Here is a 21,387-nt window from a genome sequence, read left to right on the forward strand (position 1 = left end):
CGTGTTCAGATGAGCAGGAAAATAGTTCTACTACACAATTATTCGCTAACATAGGTTATTTGTCCAATTCAATGTATAGCCTACTGCATGCATAAAATTTATTGTTAATTAAACAAAATCACTGGTAAAAAAAAAAACACACCTTAGTATATTTTGAGTATCGATTCTTTCGATACTCAACATCAGTATCGATATATCGATACTTCATATCGATCCTGCCCATCCCTACTCGGGGGGTATCAGAGCTCGAGTTGAAGATGCTTCATCGAGCCCCTCCTCAGTGGACAGCAAGCCAAATTAGCTAACCTAATACCCATAGACTGTACCGTAAAGATTATATGGGCAAACAAACTTTTTAATTACAAGTATAATTTATATATATTTATACATTATAAGTATAATCTATATACATTTATATACAGGAACCAGTCAGGAAGTGTTCAATAGTTGTACAGCTTTAGTAAAAAAGCTATTTTTTGGTATTTGGTATTTCTTTTGGTACGAGAGTAAATTGTCCTTTATCTCCCCAGCTAACAGAATTTTGTTATAAGAACGTTCTCTAAATATTCAGTGTTGGTTCTGGGAACGTAAAAAACGTCCAGTTTTCTTGACGTTAGAGGAGCGTTTTTATAAGGTATAATGTTCCTCAAACGTTCTTTCAACTTAATTTTGATCTAAAATTCAACATTGTAGGAACGTTGATTTGTAACATTCCAAGAACATGAAAATGTTCAGTTTCCTTAATGTTAGTAGAATGTTATTTAAAGGTTAGTATGATGTTCCTGAAACATTCTTTCACCTTAATTATGATTTAAAATTCAACATTCTAGGAATGTAGATTTGGAACATTCCAAGAACATAAAATGTCCAGTTTTCTTAATGTTAGTAGAATGTTATTTAAAGGTTAGTATGATGTTCCTGAAACATTCTTTCAATCATTCAAACACCTGCTGTGAACAAACACTGAAAGAAAGAGAAATAAGAACACAAACTACAACTTTCTTCAGCCACAGCCTTAGATGAACTGAAGATAAAAGACATTAAATCTCTGAAGATATGATTAACCCCTTAACTGTCACGGTCCTGCTGGCCGGACACCTCCCAGCCAGCACACCCATGTTTAGCACATGGTTTAGCCCATGATGAAATGAACACTACTCAGTGTGAACACTACAGGCAAGTTATAATTGAGAATTATCAGAGGTTTAGATGATGATGATTTGTTGAAAATAATAGTTTGGTTTGATGTCACCATGATCGAGGTCAGTCTTTGCTTTAGTTAGGCAGTTTTACTCTTGACTTTTTTAGTGTTAGTTTTTGTGTGGTTGTTGTTGCTGTTTGTTATGGCAATAATGACAAGAGAAAATGTGATCAGCTGCTGTTAGCTGCTTTATGATAAGAATATAATCGTCTTGTAGTGGCTTAATTCACTGATCTAAATACTGAGCTTCATATGAATAAAATGTTAAGTTTTTGTTGGATGTCTTATAGAAATACAATGATAAAATGGTTTTTATCAGAAAAGTTGAAGGAGTTTTAAAACACATTGTACACTAAACACTTTAAATCTCATTCAAAACTTGTTTTAAAACTCTTTCAGATTTTCTGACTAAAACATTGTTGGATTTTTACTTGAACCACAATAAAACAAAGTTAGTAAGATATTGTTCATATTAAACTCAGTTATAAGATCAGTGAATTAAGCCAATGCACAAAGATTATCATGAAGCAGCCACAGCATCAGATTGTGTCTTCTCTTGCTTTTCTTGCTATAACTAACTCAGTTACAGCAGCCAGAGAAACTCTAACATTACAAAGACAAGTCAAACTACCCAACTAAAGTAAACACTGATCACCACATAAAAAAACTCTCTCTCTTAACTCTCAATAAGAGCTTCTGTATATGGAGTTGTTTAATCCTCCTCTGTTGAGATCTGAAGAAATTAAATTTACAATTAAAAAAAAATCTAATATTAAAGAGTTAAAGGTCAAGAGCTCAACTAAAGCAAACACTCATCCCCACGATGGTGGCTTAAAAATTGTGATTTTCTCCTTTGGTGATTCTGCTTGTTATCATCAGGTGTCTTCAATAATGGTCAATCATCAGTCAATTAATCACTTCATTATCTTATTAAAGGTGCCCTAGAATCAAAAATTGAATTTACCTCGGCATAGTTGAATAACAAGAGTTCAGTACATGGAAATGACATACAGTGAGTCTCAAACTCCATTGTTTCCTCCTTCTTACACTGTTAGCCCGGATAAGTTGAATTTACTTAAAAAATTTGAGGAAACTGGTTGCCCTAAAAAAATTAAGTAATGTTAACTTAATTATTCGAGTTCATTTAACTTAAAATGTTTTGTAATATTAATTACTTTGTAGTTACTACACCTAGTATATTTAAGTTCAATGTACTAAGCAAATTAACTTGCCACCAATCAAAATTCATCCATGCCTCCCATCATGCATTGCTGCATGAATAAATTATGAGCTGAATTGTCTTAGTAATTTTCTTTATTCTCACTACGTAACTTTTTACTTTTTGTAGCTTGTTTTCTAATGTTCAGAGTTGATCTGTTGATCAGAATATGTTGCTTGTCACTGTTGTTGAGATTCACAGGCTGATTCTTGATGTCTGTGTGTGCCTAAAATATATATATATATTTTGTGGTAAGAACAACGTTTTAAAAAAAAATTGTATTGTAAAAGTTGATCTTGTGCCGCAGAATCACAGTGCTGCTGTAATCAATAATGTAAATCTAACTCAGAGATTGGGCTCTAAATGAGTTCAGTGATTCAGATCAAATAATGATTATGTGAAAACATAACCAACACCACCTGATCATCTTTTAACTTTGCTTGTCTGGTTGGTTTTAATGCAGTTAAAACTACCCAAACAAAATCCAATATTTAAAAAGTCAAGGGTCAAGAGCTCAACTAAAACAAACCCTGACCTCAATGATGGTAACTTAAAAATTGTGATTTTCTCCTTTGGTGAAAAACTATTAAAAGGTAAATGTTTGGAAAAAATGTCTGTAGAACAGCCAAAACAAATGTTCCAACTGCTCATCAACAGCTCCTTGAATTCACACACACCACGACAAAATGGCGTCATTACCTGCCGCAAACCAGTGTGTAGGAGGTGTGGTCAGGAGAAAAACTTCATAATTTAAGTGCATTTAAGTTACATTTATTAAAACATTCAAATACACCCACAAATTAGTAGAATATACTTATATTTTATAAGTAATGCAACCAAACTCAAATATTTTAAGTATATTGTAATTATATTTTTAAGTAAATATAAAATCTGGGCTAAGAGTGTATATAAATCTCATTTGTTTAAAAGACCTCCGAAAAACAGGCGAATTTCAACATAACGACTGTTACGTAACAGTCGGGATCATTAATATGTATGACCCCGATATTTGCATATGCCAGCTCATGTTCAAGGCATTAGACAAGGGCAGCCAGTATTAACGTCTGGATCTGTGCACAGCCGAATCATCAGACTAGGTAAGCAAGCAAGAACAATAGCGAAAAATGGCAGATGGAGCGATAATAACTGATATGATCCATGATTACATGATATTTTTAGTGATATTTGTAAATTGTCTTTCTAAATGTTTCGTTAGCATGTTGCTAATGTACTGTTAAATGTGGTTAAAGTTACCATCGTTTATTACTGTACTCACGGAGACAAGAGAGCCGTCGCTATTTTCATTTTTAAACACTTGCAGTCTGTATAATTCATAAACACAACTTCATTCTTTATAAATCTCTCAAACAGTGTGTAATGTTAGCTTTAGCCACGGAGCACTATCAAACTCATACAGAATCAAATGTAAACATCCACATAAATACTATACTCACATGATCTGATGTATGCATGCAGTATGTATGATGAACATCTTGTAAAGATCCATTTGAGGGTTATATTAGCTGTGTGAACTTTGTAAATGCACTGTATTATCGTCGAGAGCTCGGGGGGCAGGGAGCGCGCGATTTAAAGGGGCCGCGACCTGAATCGGTACATAGTTAATGATGCCCCAAAATAGGCAGTTAAAAAAATTAATTAAAAAAAATCTATGGGGTATTTTGAGCTGAAACTTCACAGACACATTCAGGGGACACCTTAGACTTATATTACATCTTGTAAAAACTGGTTCTAGGGCACCTTTAACTTTAACACTGCTTCAGTGGGTGGAATAAAAAATATGGTAGGACTTTTATTTTCTGACCCCTGGACTTTACACCTCTGAACCAGACTGACTTTATTTCTGTCACACGTCTACAGAAGCTCTTATTGAGAATTAACAGAAGTTTAGGTGTTTCGTTTGAGGTCACCATCATGGAAGTTTGTGCTTGCTTTATTTGAGGTCTTGACCCTTGACTGTTGGAAAATAACCTTTTTTATCAGCAATCACATGTTTTAAAGCATTTTTGCACCGATAAAGAAGATCAATGTGTCAGTTTAAATAGCAGATAAGTGACTGCCTTTTTTCTGTAATTGTTAATTTAAGAAATTGAAATGTTGTACTAAACTCAACTAATGTGGAAAATATCATTTACAAGACTGTCATTATTATCTTTTTGTTTAATACATTGTTTTGTGTTATTTATACACTCACAGACATCAACATTCGGCATATGAAACACAACAATGGTGACATGCTTCATGCCAGCATACAAAACACATTCATGGCTCCCAGCATGCATTGTGGCATGAATAAATTATGCAGCTTTTTTTTTATTGTCACCATTGTTGAGGATTGTATGATGAGTGCTGATGTCTAAGTGTGTTGATTTTAACATCTAAATAGTTTTGGATAGTCCAACATAAATCAGTTCATTGTTAAAAATGATTTCTTTTTCAAGTAACACTTAATTACCAAAAGTAAAGAAAACTATAATAAAGCAATTGTTTGTCTGTTATTAAAACTGACATGTTCGTCTGTTATATCAATGCAGAAATATTTTCTGAAGACACTTGAGATTGCTGATAAAAAAGCAGCTCTATAACAGTCAGGGGTCAAGAGCTTAACTAAAGCAAACACCAACATCCATGATGGTGATCTGAAACGAAACATCTAAACCTCTGTTAATTCTCAATAAGAGCTTCTGTAGACGTGTGACAGAAATAAAGTCAGTCTGGTTAGTAATAAGTGGAGCTGGTAATGCTGTTTGTGGAGTTGTTTAATCAGATCTTCAGAGATTTAATGTCTTTTATCTTCAGTTCATCTAAGGCTGTGGCTGAAGAAAGTTGTAGTTTGTGTTCTTATTTCTCTTTCTTTCAGTGTTTGTTCACAGCAGGTGTTTGAATGATTGAAAGAATGTTTCAGGAACATCATACTAACCTTTAAATAACATTCTACTAACATTAAGGAAACTGAACATTTTCTTGTTCTTGGAATGTTACAAATCAACGTTCCTACAATGTTGAATTTTAAATCAAAATTAAGTTGAAAGAACGTTTGAGGAACATTATACCTTATAAAAACGTTCCTGTAACGTTAAGAAAACTGAATTTTTTTTACGTACCCAGAACCAACACTGAATATTTAGAGAACGTTCTTATAACAAAATTCTGTTAGCTGGGAACACAAGAATGAAATATGAAATAAGAAGAAAAAATACAATTTAGTAAAGTAATAATGGTTACTGACCATTTTATTGAAAGTGAAAGCAATACAACACAAAGGCAGTTTCACAGACACTCAATATCAGAATAATAGGGTGAATCAGGGCAATCTACTATGATTTTCACTTCATCACTTCAGACTAACAAATGAGACGCATGATAACAGAATAAGATCATATTATCATAGAGCTGCTTGAGATGGAGCAAGTCATGAACACATCAGAGGTTTGGTGTCTCAGATCACCCTAATTCGTCGTGAGAATGTTGTGAGTTTATTACAGCAGAGAAAATAATGACAATTTTACATTTTTCTTAATAAATTCATATGAACATCAGCTGGCAGAAATTATATATTCACAATTAAAACGATTCAATGAAATAATAGAAGCAAAAACACAAGACTAGATAAATCTAGTTCTTCTCACAAAAGCCTTTCTTCATCTCAGAGCATGGTCGATCAAACCAGTTGTTCACGGGGTCTTTTGCAGGGCTCAGTTCAACACAGTCCTCATTTCTATTATAGTCATTCGGCTGATCTTTGGACCAAAACCTGAATAAAATGTGTCAGATTTTCAGTTATTCTGAATCTCAAATGTTTAATGAATAAATGTTTTTATCCATTCAGCAAACAACAAACGAGGATCTTAACAAGCTATTCATCATAAAAGAGCCAACAATATTCACAGCACCACAACAGCAGAGTAGAGCTGAAGTTAAAGCAAAAGAGAGAAGACTTTATCCATACATTGTACTCATAGGAAGTATTTTTTTAATCGTGGATGTTGTCATAATTGTGTTTGTGGAAGAGCTGTATCTGATTTAAGAAGGTTGTGATTATCTAATTTTTAAATGAGAATTAAAAGGTCTTAAAACTTAAATACATCCACAGTGGTTTTCTGTGAGTGTTTCACTTACCCTCGATTCAGTGTTGATTTATCCACCCATATCATTCTGCCTTCAGTCTCAATGTCAGACAAACCAATCCACACTCTCTCCTTGGCGATTGAAGATATGAACCTCTGTGTGTGAATGAAAACAGAAATAACCCAGCCAGCAGAGCCATGTGGGGTCCAAATGGGTTTGACCTGGGCTATCTAACTGGGACCCAGCCAGTTTTGCACCCAGTTTCCATGTAGGCCCCACATGGATTTGCCCAGATTAAATGAACACTGCTTAGTGTGCACACTACAGGCTGTTTAATGTAACACTTAATCAGTGTTGGAGGTAATGAGATAATTAAGTGATTGAATAATGATTTTGTATTAGTGAAGAACACCTGCTGTTAACAAGCATAACCAATGAAGGAAAGAGAAACACAAGAACTACTTCCAGCCACAGCCTTGGATGAAATCAACTGAAGATAAAATACATTACATCTCTCAAGATCTGATTAAACAACTCCACAAACAACATTAGCTTCACTTATTACTAGCCAGACTGACTTTATTTCTGTCAGACATCTACAGAAGTTCGTATTAAGAGTTAAGAAGAGGCTTAGATGTTGATTACTTATTTGAAAGTAATAGTTTGATTTGATGTTACCATTGTGGCGATTAGTGTGTGCTTTAGTCAGGCTCTTGACTTTTTAACATTAGTTTTTCTCTTGACAGCTGTGTCTGTTTGTTATGGCGAGAACAGCAAGAGAAAATATAATCAGATGCTGTAAGATGATTGATGATAAGAATATAATCATCATATATTGGCTTAACTCATTGATATTATGTGGGAGGTTTATACGGGTAGTATGTTATTAATTCTGTTTTATTGTTATGATTCTACAGCAAGAGAATAATAGAATTTAATCAGAACATCAAACGATTTATAACACACCATTTACGTATTTTGGGCTCCTGTGAGTTTTAATCGCACACAGACATCAAGAATCAGCATATGAATCTCAACAATGGTGACATGCTTCAATGGTGCAATGCATTCTGGGTGCCTCATACAAAACTCATCCATGGCTCCCAGAATGCATTGCAGCATGAAGCATGTCACCATTGTTGAGATTCATACGCTGATTCTTGATGTCTGTGTAAGTGAATCTTGCAGGAGGTTTGAAGTGTTTAGTGAACAATGTGTTTTTCAAATTTTCTGATTAAAACAATTTTATTGTTGTAATTCAAGGAAAGATCCAGCACAAATTTAATCACATTTTGCTCATATAAAGTTCAGTCATTAGATCAATGAATTAAGCCTCTAAATGATGACTATATTTTTATCATTTAGCAGCCGACCACATTGTCTCTTGTTTTTCTTGCCATAACAAACAGCCAGAGAAAAAATTAAAAGTTATAAGAGTCAAACTGCCTAACTGAAGTAAGCGCTGACCTCGATCACGGTGACATCAAACCAAACTTATTTTCAACAAATCATCAACATCTAAACCTCTGGTAATTCTCAATAACAACTTTTGTAGATGAATGTCAGAAATAAAGTCAGTCTGGTTAGTGATAAGTGAAGCTGGTAAAGCTGTTTGTGGAGATGTTTAATCAGATCTTCAGAGATTTAATGTCTTTTATCTTCAGTTGATTTCATCGAAGGCTGTGGCTGAAGTCGTAGTTCTTGTTGTTTCTCTGTCCTTCAGTGATTCTGCTCGTTATCACCTAATTATCTCATTAACTCCAGCATGTTTCTGTGTTTCATTTAACAGCCTGTAGTGTGCACACTGAGCAGTGTTCAGTTCATCTGGGCTAACCCATGTGGGGCCTCCATGGAAACTGGGTGCAAAACTGGCTGGGTCCCAGTTAGATAGCCCAGGTCAAACCCATTTGGGCCCCACATGGCTCTGCTGGCTGGGAAGTGTGATTCCTCTCATTCATGAACAGACTCTCACACAAACTCACCTGCTTCTCTTCAGTGTTGATAATGACCAGATCAGCTCCTCGATCCCTGCAGTACTTCCTGCTCTCAGACCAGCTCTTCGATTCATTAGATATGAAAAAATACCCTGGACCACACAGATTTCCTTACATGACCACTTTTCAAAACTATATGCATATATAGTAAAGATAAAGAGAACTAGAAAAAAAAAAAATTACTTTGACAAAACAGTTGTGTACTCACTCAAAAGTTCATCACTCAAAGATGTGACTTTGCTTTCTAACTCCAGTTTCTTCTGACTCAAAGATCTGAAACTGTTCTTTAACTGGTCTTTTTCAACAGTGAGATCTTTGACTCTGGTCTCCAGCTCCAGTTTCTTCTGACTCAGAGAGCTGAAGCTGTTCTTTAACTGGTCTTTTTCAACAGTGAGATCTTTGACTCTGGTCTCCAGCTCCAGTTTCTTCTGTGTTAGATCAGTGTAATTGTCCTGTAAGCTGTTGATGATCTGATTGAACTCTTCAGCTGTGATCTTGTTACTACTGACCAGAGATTCTCTCTCTGCTGTGATGAAGATGTGCTGCAGTATGATGATGACCAGCAGAAGAACACAAATGAGCCCGAGACACACTGTCATCAACACCAAACATCTACTTCCTCCTGACAAACAGAGAGAAAACACACAGATATCAGTGAATACCTGTGCTATTATTTAAAAAAAGGGATTCAAATTAACCTTTTAATCTACCCCTGTCTTTAGATAATGCTGTAATAAGAGCTTTTACTGTATTTTTTTTACAAGACAAACATTGCTGTACTGTAAAACATCTAAAGATGATCATACTGAAAAACTTTGTGTTAATAGTGTGTGTTAATACATTAAATATAAAGGCAGAAACATTGACAAATTGTTCTTAGAAAAATTATTTGAAATTGTATCTCACTTCCTCAGACATTAGTGACATCTTTAACAACACCATCTGCGACACCATCTCTGATTTAAAGTAATTTTCTACTTACTGCGATTTTCATCTTTTCCTTCATTCTGCTTGTGATTCAGAGTTCGAGGTCCAGATGTGTCCTCAGTATTTCTGCATTCAAAATTTTGATAAATAGAGTCTAATTCCATATTTGGCTCTTATGTTGGACAGTACGTCTTCACGGATGAGCTGTGATCTTCAGAATGAGTGTTTACAATTCGTGCTAAACTTAAACAGGAAGTCATTTCATTTCACAATTTCCTTCGACAAGAATAAAAACTTGCAGTCCAACCGAAACACTCCCTGCAGACTCATGCTACTATTGTTTATTGTACATTCAAACATTCAGCTTCAAAAGCCAACAAGAGGAATCTGTGACCATCAAATGGACTCAAACACTCTGAAATAACCCAAACTAGACCTTTGTGTTCACTGTTAGACCTTGCCAGGCTCTTTACAGTAAAATACTGGCAACACTGTTGCCAGTAATTTACTGTTGATTGTATAGTTATTTACTGTAATCTATTTGCAATATGTGACATTTCTTGTCAGATGATAAATAGACATTTAGGAAATGTTGACGATTTAGAACATATGTAAAACTGCCCTTTTAAATGATGTTTATCAAATGTTTGTACACAATCGATGTTTTCAAGAAATATTGGAGATGTATGTGCTCATAATCTACACTCTATAAAGTTTCCTGTCCAGTGGTCAACAGTAGCTTGGGTTGGTGAAGATCAGTGTGGACAGGTGTGATATGAAAACAGCTGCTCTTCTGGTTAATGGTCTTCACCAGCGTCGCCCAGGATCTCCTGACCCAGCTAACAGAATTTTGTTATAAGAACGTTCTCTAAATATTCAGTGTTGGAATATTCAGTGTTTGGTTCTTGGAACGTAACCTTTAAATAACATTCTACTAACATTAAGGAAACTGAACATTTTCATGTTCTTGCAATGTTACAAATCAACGTTCCTAGAATGTTGAATTTTAGATCAAAATTAAGTTTTTACATAAGTATTAACAGTATTAACACATAAGTATTAACAGAAAGAACGTTTGAGGAACGTTATACCTTATAAAAATGTTCCTATAACATCAAGAAAACTGGATGTTTTTAATGTTCACAGAACCAACACTGAATATTTAGAGAACGTTCTTATAACAAAATTCTGTTAGCTTGCTGAGTAATGGTTAGGAGATGAAGGAGGTTGTCAAGTGTAACACAAGTGTCTAAAGTTTCAAACCGCTGCATGATTAGAGCCTTTAGCAAGCTCAGCTGGCACAAATAAACCACGCAGCTTCTGAGTGAAAAAAAACAACATATGTTTGTTTAGACACATTAAACCAATGAACCACAACTCTTCATGGGTGATACATACTTTCTAGCACATTTCCCTCACATTTTTTTTTTTTTTCATGTTTTCTGTCCACTGTGTATCACACACATGCAGCTGTCGGTGCGATTAGACTTCTTGCAGGTGTCTATATATAGTGCCGTTAAACAGATCACAACGACACGTCAGCACTTCTGACCATGCTGTTTAACAGCCTATTGAAAACAAAGATGTACATTACATCATGACATGATTTAGACCAAGCTGATTGTGTGCTGTCCGTCAGCAGGTCCAGACTGAACCTCTGCTGGTCTCAGAGGTGGCGAGAGTGAATGCCTGACAGTTTATGGCATTTGTGCAAGTAGCCGGTTGGGTGAAGAAACTCTTAGTACACTGTTAGACCTTGCTGTAGAAAAACAGCCAAATTCTGACAGTAACAAACCATTTTCCATTAAAACAGTAATATACTGTAGAAAACAATGCATTCTGGGTAATATTTGTCATTTTCGAGAAAATAGCCTACAGGAATATACTGTGTTAACATCGCTCAAAGTCGACACTCAGAGGCTGTGTTCTAAACAGAGGTGGACATTCCAGGGGTCAGAAAGTAAAAGTCCTGCCATATTTTTATTCCACCCACTGAAGCATTAATGAGATAAATAAGTGATTAATTGAGTGATGATTGAGCATTATTGAAGACACCTGATGATAACAAGCAGAATCACCAAAGGAGAAAATCACAATTTACCATCATCGAGGTCAGGGTTTATTTTAGTTGAGCTCTTGATCCTTGACTGTTTAATATTAGATTTTGTTTGGGCAGTTTTACCTGCATTAAAACCAAACAGACAAGCAAAGTTAAAAGATAGTCAGGTGGTGTTGGTTGGTTTTTACATAAACATTATTTGATCTGAATCACTGAACTCATTTAGAGCTCAATCTCTGAGTTAGATTTACATTATTGATTACAGCAGCACTGTGATTCTACAGCACAAGATCAGCTTTTACAATACAATTTTTTTTTTAGAGTTCTGATTTTAAAAAAAAAAGCAGAGCTCATTTAGGCACACACAGACATCAAGAATCATCCTGTGAATCTCAACAGTGGTGGCCATCATAAAGCATGTTGCAGTGCATTCTGGGAGCCACCAATCAAAATTCTTTTTAGTAGCTTGTTTTCTAATGTTCAGAGTTGATCTGTTGATCAGAATATGTTGCTTGTCACCGTTGTTGAGATTCACAGGCTGATACTTGATGTCTGTGTGTGCCTAAAATATATATATATTTTTTTTTTGTGATAAGGACAACTTTTTTTTAAAAAAAAATTCTGTATTGTATAAACTGATCTTCTGCAGAATCACAGTGCTGCTGTAATCAATAATGTAAATCTAACTCAGAGATTGGGCTCTAAATGAGTTCAGTGATTCAGATCAAATAATGATTTTGAGAAAACATAACCAACAACACCTGATCATCTTTTAACTTTGCTTGTCTGGTTGGTTTTAATGTAGTTAAAACTGCCCAAACAAAATCTAACACTAAAAAGGCAAGGGTCAAGAGCTCAACTAAAACAAACCCTGACCTCGATGATGGTAACTTAAAAATTGTGATTTTCCCCTTTGGTGATTCTGCTTGTTATCATCAGGTGTCTTCAATAATGCTCAATCATCACTCAATTAATCACTTATTTATCTCATTAATGCTTCAGTGGGTGGAATATAAATATGGCAGGACTTTTACTCTCTGACCCCTGGACTTCCCACCTCTGACCTATCTGTTCTGTTCAATGTTATATGGAAGTCCATGGTCATAATTATTCATAAGTATGCAGTGTCATAAGTACATCTCTGGTTTTGTTTTCACATAATCATTATTTGACCTGAATCACTGAACTCATTTAGAGCCCAATCTCTGAGTTAGATTTACATTATTGATTACAGCAGCACTGTGATTCTACAGCAGAAGATATATATATATATATATATATATATATATATATATATATATATATATATATATATATATATATATATATCAATATAATCTGAAAGATTTCTTAAAAGAAAGAATTTTGATTGGTGGCACCCAGAATGCACTGCAACACAGTAGCCCCTCACTGCAGAACACTCAAGATCCAGGGGGAGGAGTCGGGTAGGTTTATGGATATGTAAAGTGGGATCATGTGTTCTGCAGTGACGACCATCTCCTGAAACATGCTTTATTATTCTCACCACTGTTGAGATTCACAGGCTGATTCTTGATGTCTGTGTGTGCCTACAACAAAGATAATTTTTTTTTTTAAGTCAGAAATTCTTTTAAGCAATTACATTGACAAAACTGATTTTCTGCTGTAGAATCACAGTGCTGCTGTAATTAATAATGTTAATTTAACTCAGAGATTCAGATCAAATAATAATTATGTGCAAACATAACCAACAACACCTGAACAACTTTTCTCTTTGCTTATGTGGCTGTTATAACTCAGTTACAACTTTTCAGTGTCTGAATTCACATGTTTTCATTCACTCTGTCAAGTGGACTATAGTGAACTAATGTAGGGAATAGGGAATGAGGGTATAGGGTGTGATTTGGAACACAGCCGCTGAGTGTTGACGAAAACGTCAAATTTTACCCAGAATGCATTGTTTTCTACGGTATGTTACGGTATATTACTGTTACAGCAATTTTTTTACAGTGTAGATAGATTCACAAATAACCTGCCCGATCTGTCTCAGCTGCTCAGTGTACCCAAACACACAAATTAACTTGAGAAAATTACTAGCAATATGGACACCATTTTCACTAAAACATTAGATACTGTTGTACCCATCAGATTAAAAAAGTTTACACCATAAAACAGTTCAAACTAAACAATGTTAGTTTGTGTAGTGTTGTGTAGAAGCCCCTTTTCTCAGTGTGATTTTTCCACCTAATGCCTTCAGCTCTGTGATTGGTGATCCAGGTGGGAAATTACAGAGGGCCAAGCCATAGTAAGTCAATGCGAGACTAATTTCAAATGACAGGAAAATTGACATATTATATTAGCACATTTGTTGTAATTCTGCATAATAGTTCAATTTTTATGATCTGTTACATTAGTTTAATAGTGCCAGTCTTGCCTGTGTTATGATGCTGTTTTTATTTTATTAGGGATAATTTAATTGCAGTTTGGTCAAGATTAATATCCTGCAGATTGGCTCCTGTACTGCATCTGATCCTGTAATGGGTCGAGACAGAAGCCACCTGTGGGAATTAGGCAGAGGTGGAGATTCCAGGGGTCAGAAAGTAAAAGTCCTGCCATATTTTTATTCCACCCACTGAAGCATTAATGAGATAAATAAGTGATTAATTGAGTGATGATTGAGCATTATTGAAGACACCTGATGATAACAAGCAGAATCACCAAAGGAGAAAATCACAATTTTTAAGTTACCATCATCGAGGTCAGGGTTTGTTTTAGTTGAGCTCTTGACCCTTGCCTTTTTAGTATTAGATTTTGTTTGGGCAGTTTTAACTGCATTAAAACCAACTAGACAAGCAAAGTTAAAAGATGATCAGGTGTTGGTTATGTTTTCTCAAAATCATTATTTGATCTGAATCACTGAGCTCATTTAGTGCCCAATCTCTGAGTTAGATTTACATTATTGATTACAGCAGCACTGTGATTCTGCAGAAGATCAGCTTATACAATACAGAATTTTTTTTTTAAAAAGTTGTCCTTATCACAAAAAAAAAAAAAAAATCTTTTAGGCACACACAGACATCAAGTATCAGCCTGTGAATCTCAACAACAGTGACAAGCAACATATTCTGATCAACAGATCAACTCTGAACATTAGAAAACAAGCTACTAAAAGTCACAGAAAAACAGCAAAATTTTAAAATTGAGAATAAATGAAATTACTAAGACAATTAAGCTCATAATTTATTCATGCAGCAATGCATGATGGGAACCATGGATGAATTTTGATTGGTGGCTCCCAGAATGCACTGCAACATGCTTTATGATGGCCACCACTGTTGAGATTCACAGGATGATTCTTGATGTCTGTGTGTTTAAATGAGCTCTGCTTTTTTTTTTTTTAAATCAGAACTCTTAAAAAAAAATTGTACTGTAAAAGCTGATCTTGTGCTGTAGAATCACAGTTCTGCTGTAATCAATAATGTAAATCTAACTCAGAGATTGGGCTCTAAATGAGTTCAGTGATTCAGATCAATTAATGTTTATGTAAAAACATAACCAACTCCACCTAATCATCTTTTAACTTTGCTTGTCTGTTTGGTTTTAACGCAGTTAAAACTGCCCAAACAAAATCTAATATTAAAAACTCAAGGATCAAGAGCTCAACTAAAGCAAACCCTGACCTCGATGATGGTAACTTAAAAATTGTGATTTTCTCCTTTGGTGATTCTGCTTGTTATCATCAGGTGTCTTCAATAATGCTCAATCATCACTCAATTAATCACTTATTTATCTCATTAATGCTTCAGTGGGTGGAATAAAAATATGGCAGGACTTTTACTTTCTGACCCCTGGAATCTCCACCTCTGGAATTAGGCAGGCAGATGGCGACTGGTTTTTCCCTCTCAGGGTCTCTTGAGCTCAACCTCCACCTGCTGCAGAAATCATGCAGGAATAACATCAGTACAACAGGCCTTGAGAGCTGCTGAAATCCACCGCAGTGGACGAGGGAAACGTTATCAATGTGACACTGAAAATAGTCTGAGTGTTTCTGATTCTTCATTTATTAGCTGGTGGTGATGTTGCATATTTTTGTTTCTAAAAGCCATAATTGGGAACAATGTTTTCTTCTTAACATATTTAATACACTGTTATTGTCAGAAGTGTTGAATCTAAGGCTTGAATTGTCTCTGTAAATGTGCTGGAGCTGTTCTGGTTTCATGTGCTCCTGAAGCAGATCTGAGTATGTATGGAGCTCCACCTGTAGAGGACGCTGTTGAGTTACATCCTGAAAATCATGTGAAGCCAAGAGGTCAAAGTCATCCGACCTGAAGCATCTTCTGTGTGGCGCTGCTGGAATGACATTGATGGTTTCACCGCATGTGCTCATTGATAGAGACACACTTAAGGACTGAATTAGTTACTGAAATCAATAAATTATCAATATAAATGTCTGTAGCCTGTCTGCATGATATTTTGCAGGTCTTTTCTCTTCACTTGATTTTTCTTAATCATATTTGCTCAGTGTCTTTGAATCAGGTGTTTTATAAGTGGATGACCTCAGTTCTCATCATGATTTCTGTCCGATCAAGAAAGTTCAGCGGCTCATATGATGTCATATGTCACGTGACAGCTGTGACTGACGTGTGCTGATGAGCTCTGGTTGCCGACAGGTGCAGCAGCACTAATACACGCGGCTCCATTCAGATGGGACGGGTGAAGACTGCAGTGGTTCAGATCTGGACAGACAGAGGAGGACACATGTTCATCACATGTGGAATAATCCTACAGGACACACTGACAGACAGGGATAAATTGGGCCGGGGCTGAGCTCCAGCACAAAGGTTTGGTAACTCATCTTTCCTCGTACATTTTCAACATAAGCTATTGATGCAATGAGGAGATCCAGATGATTAAATCGATTTTATTGCTTAATAAAATATGATCACTAATAATTGATAGACATTGATTTTAAATGATGAAAATGCTCATTTAATAAAGAAAAAGGATCATAACAGAATAACACAAACATTTAGAAACCAACTTCAATATCTCTGAAATTATAGTTATACTCTGAAAGTATTATCTAAGAAAAAATGTTAGTAAAACTCAATCAAAAGTTTGTTAAGATCTTAACAATATCTAAGCAAATATTCTTGCCTAAGGAAAAATAAAGTTTGTTGAGATCTTATTGAATCAGAATACCAAAGAGCAACGTTCCTACAGTGTTGAATTTAGTTTAAAATTAAGTTGAAAGAACGTTTGAGGAACATTATACCTTATTAAAACATTCCTATAACGTCAAGAAAACTGGATGTTTTTAATGTTCCCAGAACCAACACTGAATATTTAGAGAACGTTCTTATAAGAAAATTCTGTTAGCTGGGTAGTGATGAAACGTGCTCTGTAGAGCAGTTTGTCCATTTAGGGCTGCTGTAGTGAGGTCTTTATACACCACTGAAATCATAGTTATGTATATTATATTGCATTTCTGTCAATATATCCTCCTAAATTTTACACATTGCACCTTTAAAGGGATAGTTCACCCCAAAATGACTACCATAGCATTTTTTTCCTTGCTAAAGAAGCTGAGGGTAAAGATGATGGACTGGCCAAGCATGTCTCCAGACCTAAACCCCATTGAACATCTGTGGGGCATCCTCAAACTGAAGGTGGAAGAGCGCAAGGTCTCTAACATCCACCAGCTCCGTGATGTCGTCATGGAGGAGTGGAAGAGGATCCAGTGGAAACCTGTGAAGCTCTGGTGAACTCCATGACCAAGAGGGTTAAGGCAGTGCTGGAAAATAATGGTGGCCACACAAAATATTGACACTTTGGGCCTAATTTGGACATTTTCACGTAGGGGTGTACTCACTTTTGTGGCCAGCAGTTTAGACATTAATGGCTGTGTGTTGAGTTATTTTGAGGGGACAGCAAATTTACACTGTTGTACAAGCTGTGCACTCACTACTTTACATTGTAGCAAAGTGTCATTTCTTCAGTGTTGTCACATGAAAAGATATAATCAAATATTTACAAAAATGTGAGGGGTGTTCTCACTTCTGTGAGATACTGTATATCTAAAATGGATGTACAGACGGAACTGCTGGAATAGTATAAAGCTCCCTTGATATTTTAATAACAATGGCAAAAGAATAAAATAAAGTATATTTTGTTGACTTTTGGAACTTGAAAGGGTTCAATTTCAGCAGATGCTTTTTACCGTCATCATTCTTATCATCAGAGCACATTTCCCCAGAATATTCAGCTTCTGCCTCATATGTGTGTCTGCATGTGTTTATGTGTTAGAATAATCAATAAAGTCTTGTTTATATTTAAAGAGAAATGTCTTATGTAATTTTGAATTTAAAGAATTAGTTCACTTTCAAATAAAATTCCTGATAATTTACTCCCCCATGTCATCCAAGATGTTCATGTCTTTCTTTCTTCAGTTGAAAAGAAATTAAGTTTTTTGATGAAAACATTCCAGGATTTTTCTCCTTATAGTGGACTTCAATGGCCTCCAAATGGTTTAAGGTCAAAATTACAGTTTCAGTGCAGCTTCAAAGAGCTTTAAACAATACCAGACGAGGAATAAGGGTTAATAAGAAATAACAATGAATCAATTCTGTGGGTCTATAGTCTTGGCATCTCTTTTATTATAGTTTTTTTGAGTACTTTCAGGTCTCCTCTGTTGGAGTAGAATAAAGTGCAATAAGGCAGATACACAAGAATGAATGAAATAAGAACAACAATTTAGTAAAGTAATAGTGCCCAGCCAGCAGAGCCATGTGGGGCCCAAATGGGTTTGACCTGGGCTATCTAACTGGGACCCAGACAGTTTTGCACCCAGTTTCCATGTAGGCCCCACATGGATTTGCCCAGATGAAATGAACACTGATTAGTGTGCACACTACAGGCTGTTTAATGTAACACTTAATCAGTGTTGGAGGTAATGAGATAATTAAGTGATTGAATAATGATTTTGTATTAGTGAAGAACACCTGCTGTTAACAAGCATAATCACTGAAGGAAAGAGAAACACAAGAACTACTTCCAGCCACAGCCTTGGATGAAATCAACTGAAGATAAAATACATTACATCTCTCAAGATCTGATTAAACAACTCCACAAACAACATTAGCTTCACTTATTACTAACCAGACTGACTTTATTTCTGTCAGACATCTACAGAAGTTCGTATTAAGAATTAAGAAGAGGCTTAGATGTTGATTACGTATTTGAAAGTAATAGTTTGATTTGATGTTACCATTGTGGCGATCAGTATGTGCTTTAGTCAGGCTCTTGACTTTTTAACATTAGTTTTTCTCTTGACAGCTGTGTCTGTTTGTTATGGCGAGAACAGCAAGAGAAAATACACTCAGATGCTGTAAGCTGATTGATGATAAGAATATAATCATCAAGAATCAGCATATGAATCTCAACAATGGTGACATGCTTCAATGGTGCAATGCATTCTGAGTGCATCATACTAAACTTATCCATGGCTCCCAGAATGCATTGCACCATTGAAGCATGTCACCATTGTTGAGATTCATATGCTGATTCTTGATGTCTGTGTGCGAGTAAATCTCACAGGAGCCCAAAATATGTAAATGGTGTGTTATAAATCGTTTGATGTTCTGATTAAATTCTATTGTTCTCTTGCTGTAGAATCATAACAATAAAACAGAATTAATAACATACTACCCGTATAAACCTCCCACATAATATCAATGAGTTAAGCCAATATACGATGATTATATTCTTATCATCAATCAGCTCACAGCATCTGATTATATTTTCTCGCCATAACAAACAGACACAGCTGTCAAGAGAGAAACTAATGTTAAAAAGTCAAGAGCCTGACTAAAGCACACACTGATCGCCACAATGGTAACATCAAATCAAACTATTACTTTCAAATAAGTAATCAACATCTAAGCCTCTTCTTAATTCTTAATACGAACTTCTGTAGATGTCTGACAGAAATAAAGTCAGTCTGGTTAGTAATAAGTGAAGCTAATGTTGTTTGTGGAGTTGTTTAATCAGATCTTGAGAGATGTAATGTATTTTATCTTCAGTTGATTTCATCCAAGGCTGTGGCTGGAAGTAGTTCTTGTGTTTCTCTTTCCTTCAGTGATTATGCTTGTTAACAGCAGGTGTTCTTCACTAATACAAAATCATTATTCAATCACTTAATTATCTCATTACCTCCAACACTGATTAAGTGTTACATTAAACAGCCTGTAGTGTGCACACTAAGCAGTGTTCATTTCATCTGGGCAAATCCATGTGGGGCCTACATGGAAACTGGGTGCAAAACTGGCTGGGTCCCAGTTAGATAGCCCAGGTCAAACCCATTATGGCCCCACATGGCTCTGCTGGCTGGGCATTCTAAAGGCCAATGTATACTTCACTTTTTATGCGTATGTGAGGGTCAGCATACAGATTTTTGTAACTTTTTATAATTTCCGCCGGCTTTCTGTAACTGTGTATGTGCAACCTGCAAAATTGCGTTTGTGCGCAAAGTATACTTTCAGCTTTTTTTTACAGTGATGTCATCATCCACCTCAGTTCTGTTGAGGACCAGCCACTAACACTCTAGATAAAGAAAATCAAAAGCACTGTTGATCGATACACTTATTATATATTTTAACTGTTGGACAGAAACCTTGTTCAAAACTGTTACTTTTCAGGAACACTGACAGATGTAAAAGGTGACCAGTAGCATTGGTTTATGACAAAAAATACAAATTATGAAATATAATATATAGCCTACACAGCAAAATCCACAGTGTTAAATGAACACCCAAAGTGTACATATGACTCCATCTTGCCGGGTGTTAAAAAGTAACACTGAAGCAGTGTTAAAGTTAATGAAATAGTTGATTGATGATTGAGTGATGATTGAGAATTAGTGGAGTCACCTGATGTTAATAAGCAGAATCATTGATGGAAAGAGAGAAAAAAGGTGTTAATTAATGTTTTATGGAATGTTTCATTTCAAGTCACCATGAAAGAGGTCAGCGTTTGCTTTAGTTGGGCTCTTGACTCTTTACCTTTTATTGTTAATTATTCTCTGGCTGCTCCAGCTTTGTGTTTGTAAAGCACATTTGTTATAGTCAGAGAAAATATGATCTGGTCACAATATAATTTGATGATGATATAATCATCATGTGATGACCTGATGTCATTTAGAGTCTAAATCTCTGACTGTGTGCTTGATGTGTAGCTTTAGTATTAATGATTGTAGTCCTGTGACTTTACAGCTTGAGTGGCAACAATAGCATGACTTTTTTTTAAGAATAATACATTATACACTGAATCTTCAGTGTTTAAACACACACAGACATCAAGAATCAGCATATGATTCTCAAGAACGGTGACGATAAATAAATACAAAATACTGACAAACAGATCAACTCTGAACATCACAAAACAAGCTTCTGTCACAACAAAACAACAGAAAAATAAAAGCAAACATGAACAAAAATCTACAAAAATTACAGGACAATTCAGCTGCATAATTTATTCATGCAGCAATGCATGATGGGAGCCATGGATGAGTTTTGATTGGTGGCTCCCATCATGCACTGCAACATGAAGCACTTTGTTTGATTGTCACCATTGTTGAGGGTCATATGCTGATTCTTGATGTCTGTGTGTGTTTCAAAAAAACCCTTCAGATTATAAAAGCTCTGCTGGATCTCAAGCGCTAACAGAGATTTACTATAAAGAAATAATATAACATCATATCATCAGTTAATACTGGATGTCACCAATGAATCTGGCCATTTCACAATGAGAAAACACAACCATTATGACTGTGCTTCCCAAAGCATTGTAAACCTAAATGATCAACTTTGGCTCACAGCACTTTTGGGAAACACAGCTCAGATCAGAGTTTTTCTGGCCATAACAA

General features: G+C 35.5%; 2 protein-coding genes across 5 annotated transcripts in view; both read right to left on the minus strand.

The window, feature by feature from the left end:
• Positions 1-21,387, minus strand: part of LOC125271747 (NACHT, LRR and PYD domains-containing protein 12-like) — a 1,137,836-nt gene that overhangs the window by 898,105 nt on the left and 218,344 nt on the right. The gene's annotated exons all lie outside the window — the stretch shown is intronic.
• LOC125271773 (C-type lectin domain family 4 member E-like) lies at positions 5,646-9,640 on the minus strand. Of its 2 annotated transcripts, none has more exons than XM_048196024.1 (5): positions 9,483-9,640; positions 8,709-9,122; positions 8,489-8,592; positions 6,558-6,637; positions 5,646-6,192 (listed from the first exon to the last, which is right to left on the minus strand). In XM_048196024.1, exons 1-5 carry the CDS (start codon positions 9,589-9,591, stop codon positions 6,054-6,056), a joined length of 846 nt encoding a protein of 281 aa, XP_048051981.1. In that variant the 5' UTR covers positions 9,592-9,640; the 3' UTR covers positions 5,646-6,053. The 2 variants fall into 2 exon arrangements, with proteins under 2 accessions (XP_048051981.1, XP_048051980.1); XM_048196023.1 differs by having other exon boundaries at positions 6,558-6,661.

Source organism: Megalobrama amblycephala, linkage group LG7 (genome assembly GCF_018812025.1).
Source record: "Megalobrama amblycephala isolate DHTTF-2021 linkage group LG7, ASM1881202v1, whole genome shotgun sequence".
Classification (NCBI taxonomy): Eukaryota; Metazoa; Chordata; class Actinopteri; order Cypriniformes; family Xenocyprididae; genus Megalobrama; species Megalobrama amblycephala.

What these genes read in the sequence shown, in the direction of transcription:
- LOC125271773 (XM_048196023.1), bottom strand. Translation starts at nt 9,591, where the DNA reads ATGGAATTAGACTCTATTTATCAAAATTTTGAATGCAGAAATACTGAG. An exon ending in TTTGAGTGATGAACTTTTGA is followed by an intron (nt 8,593 to 8,708) that starts GTGAGTACACAA and finishes TGTGTGGTCCAG; the next exon opens with GGTATTTTTTCATATCTAAT. An exon ending in TCAACACTGAAGAGAAGCAG is followed by an intron (nt 6,662 to 8,488) that starts GTGAGTTTGTGT and finishes ATTCACACACAG; the next exon opens with AGGTTCATATCTTCAATCGC.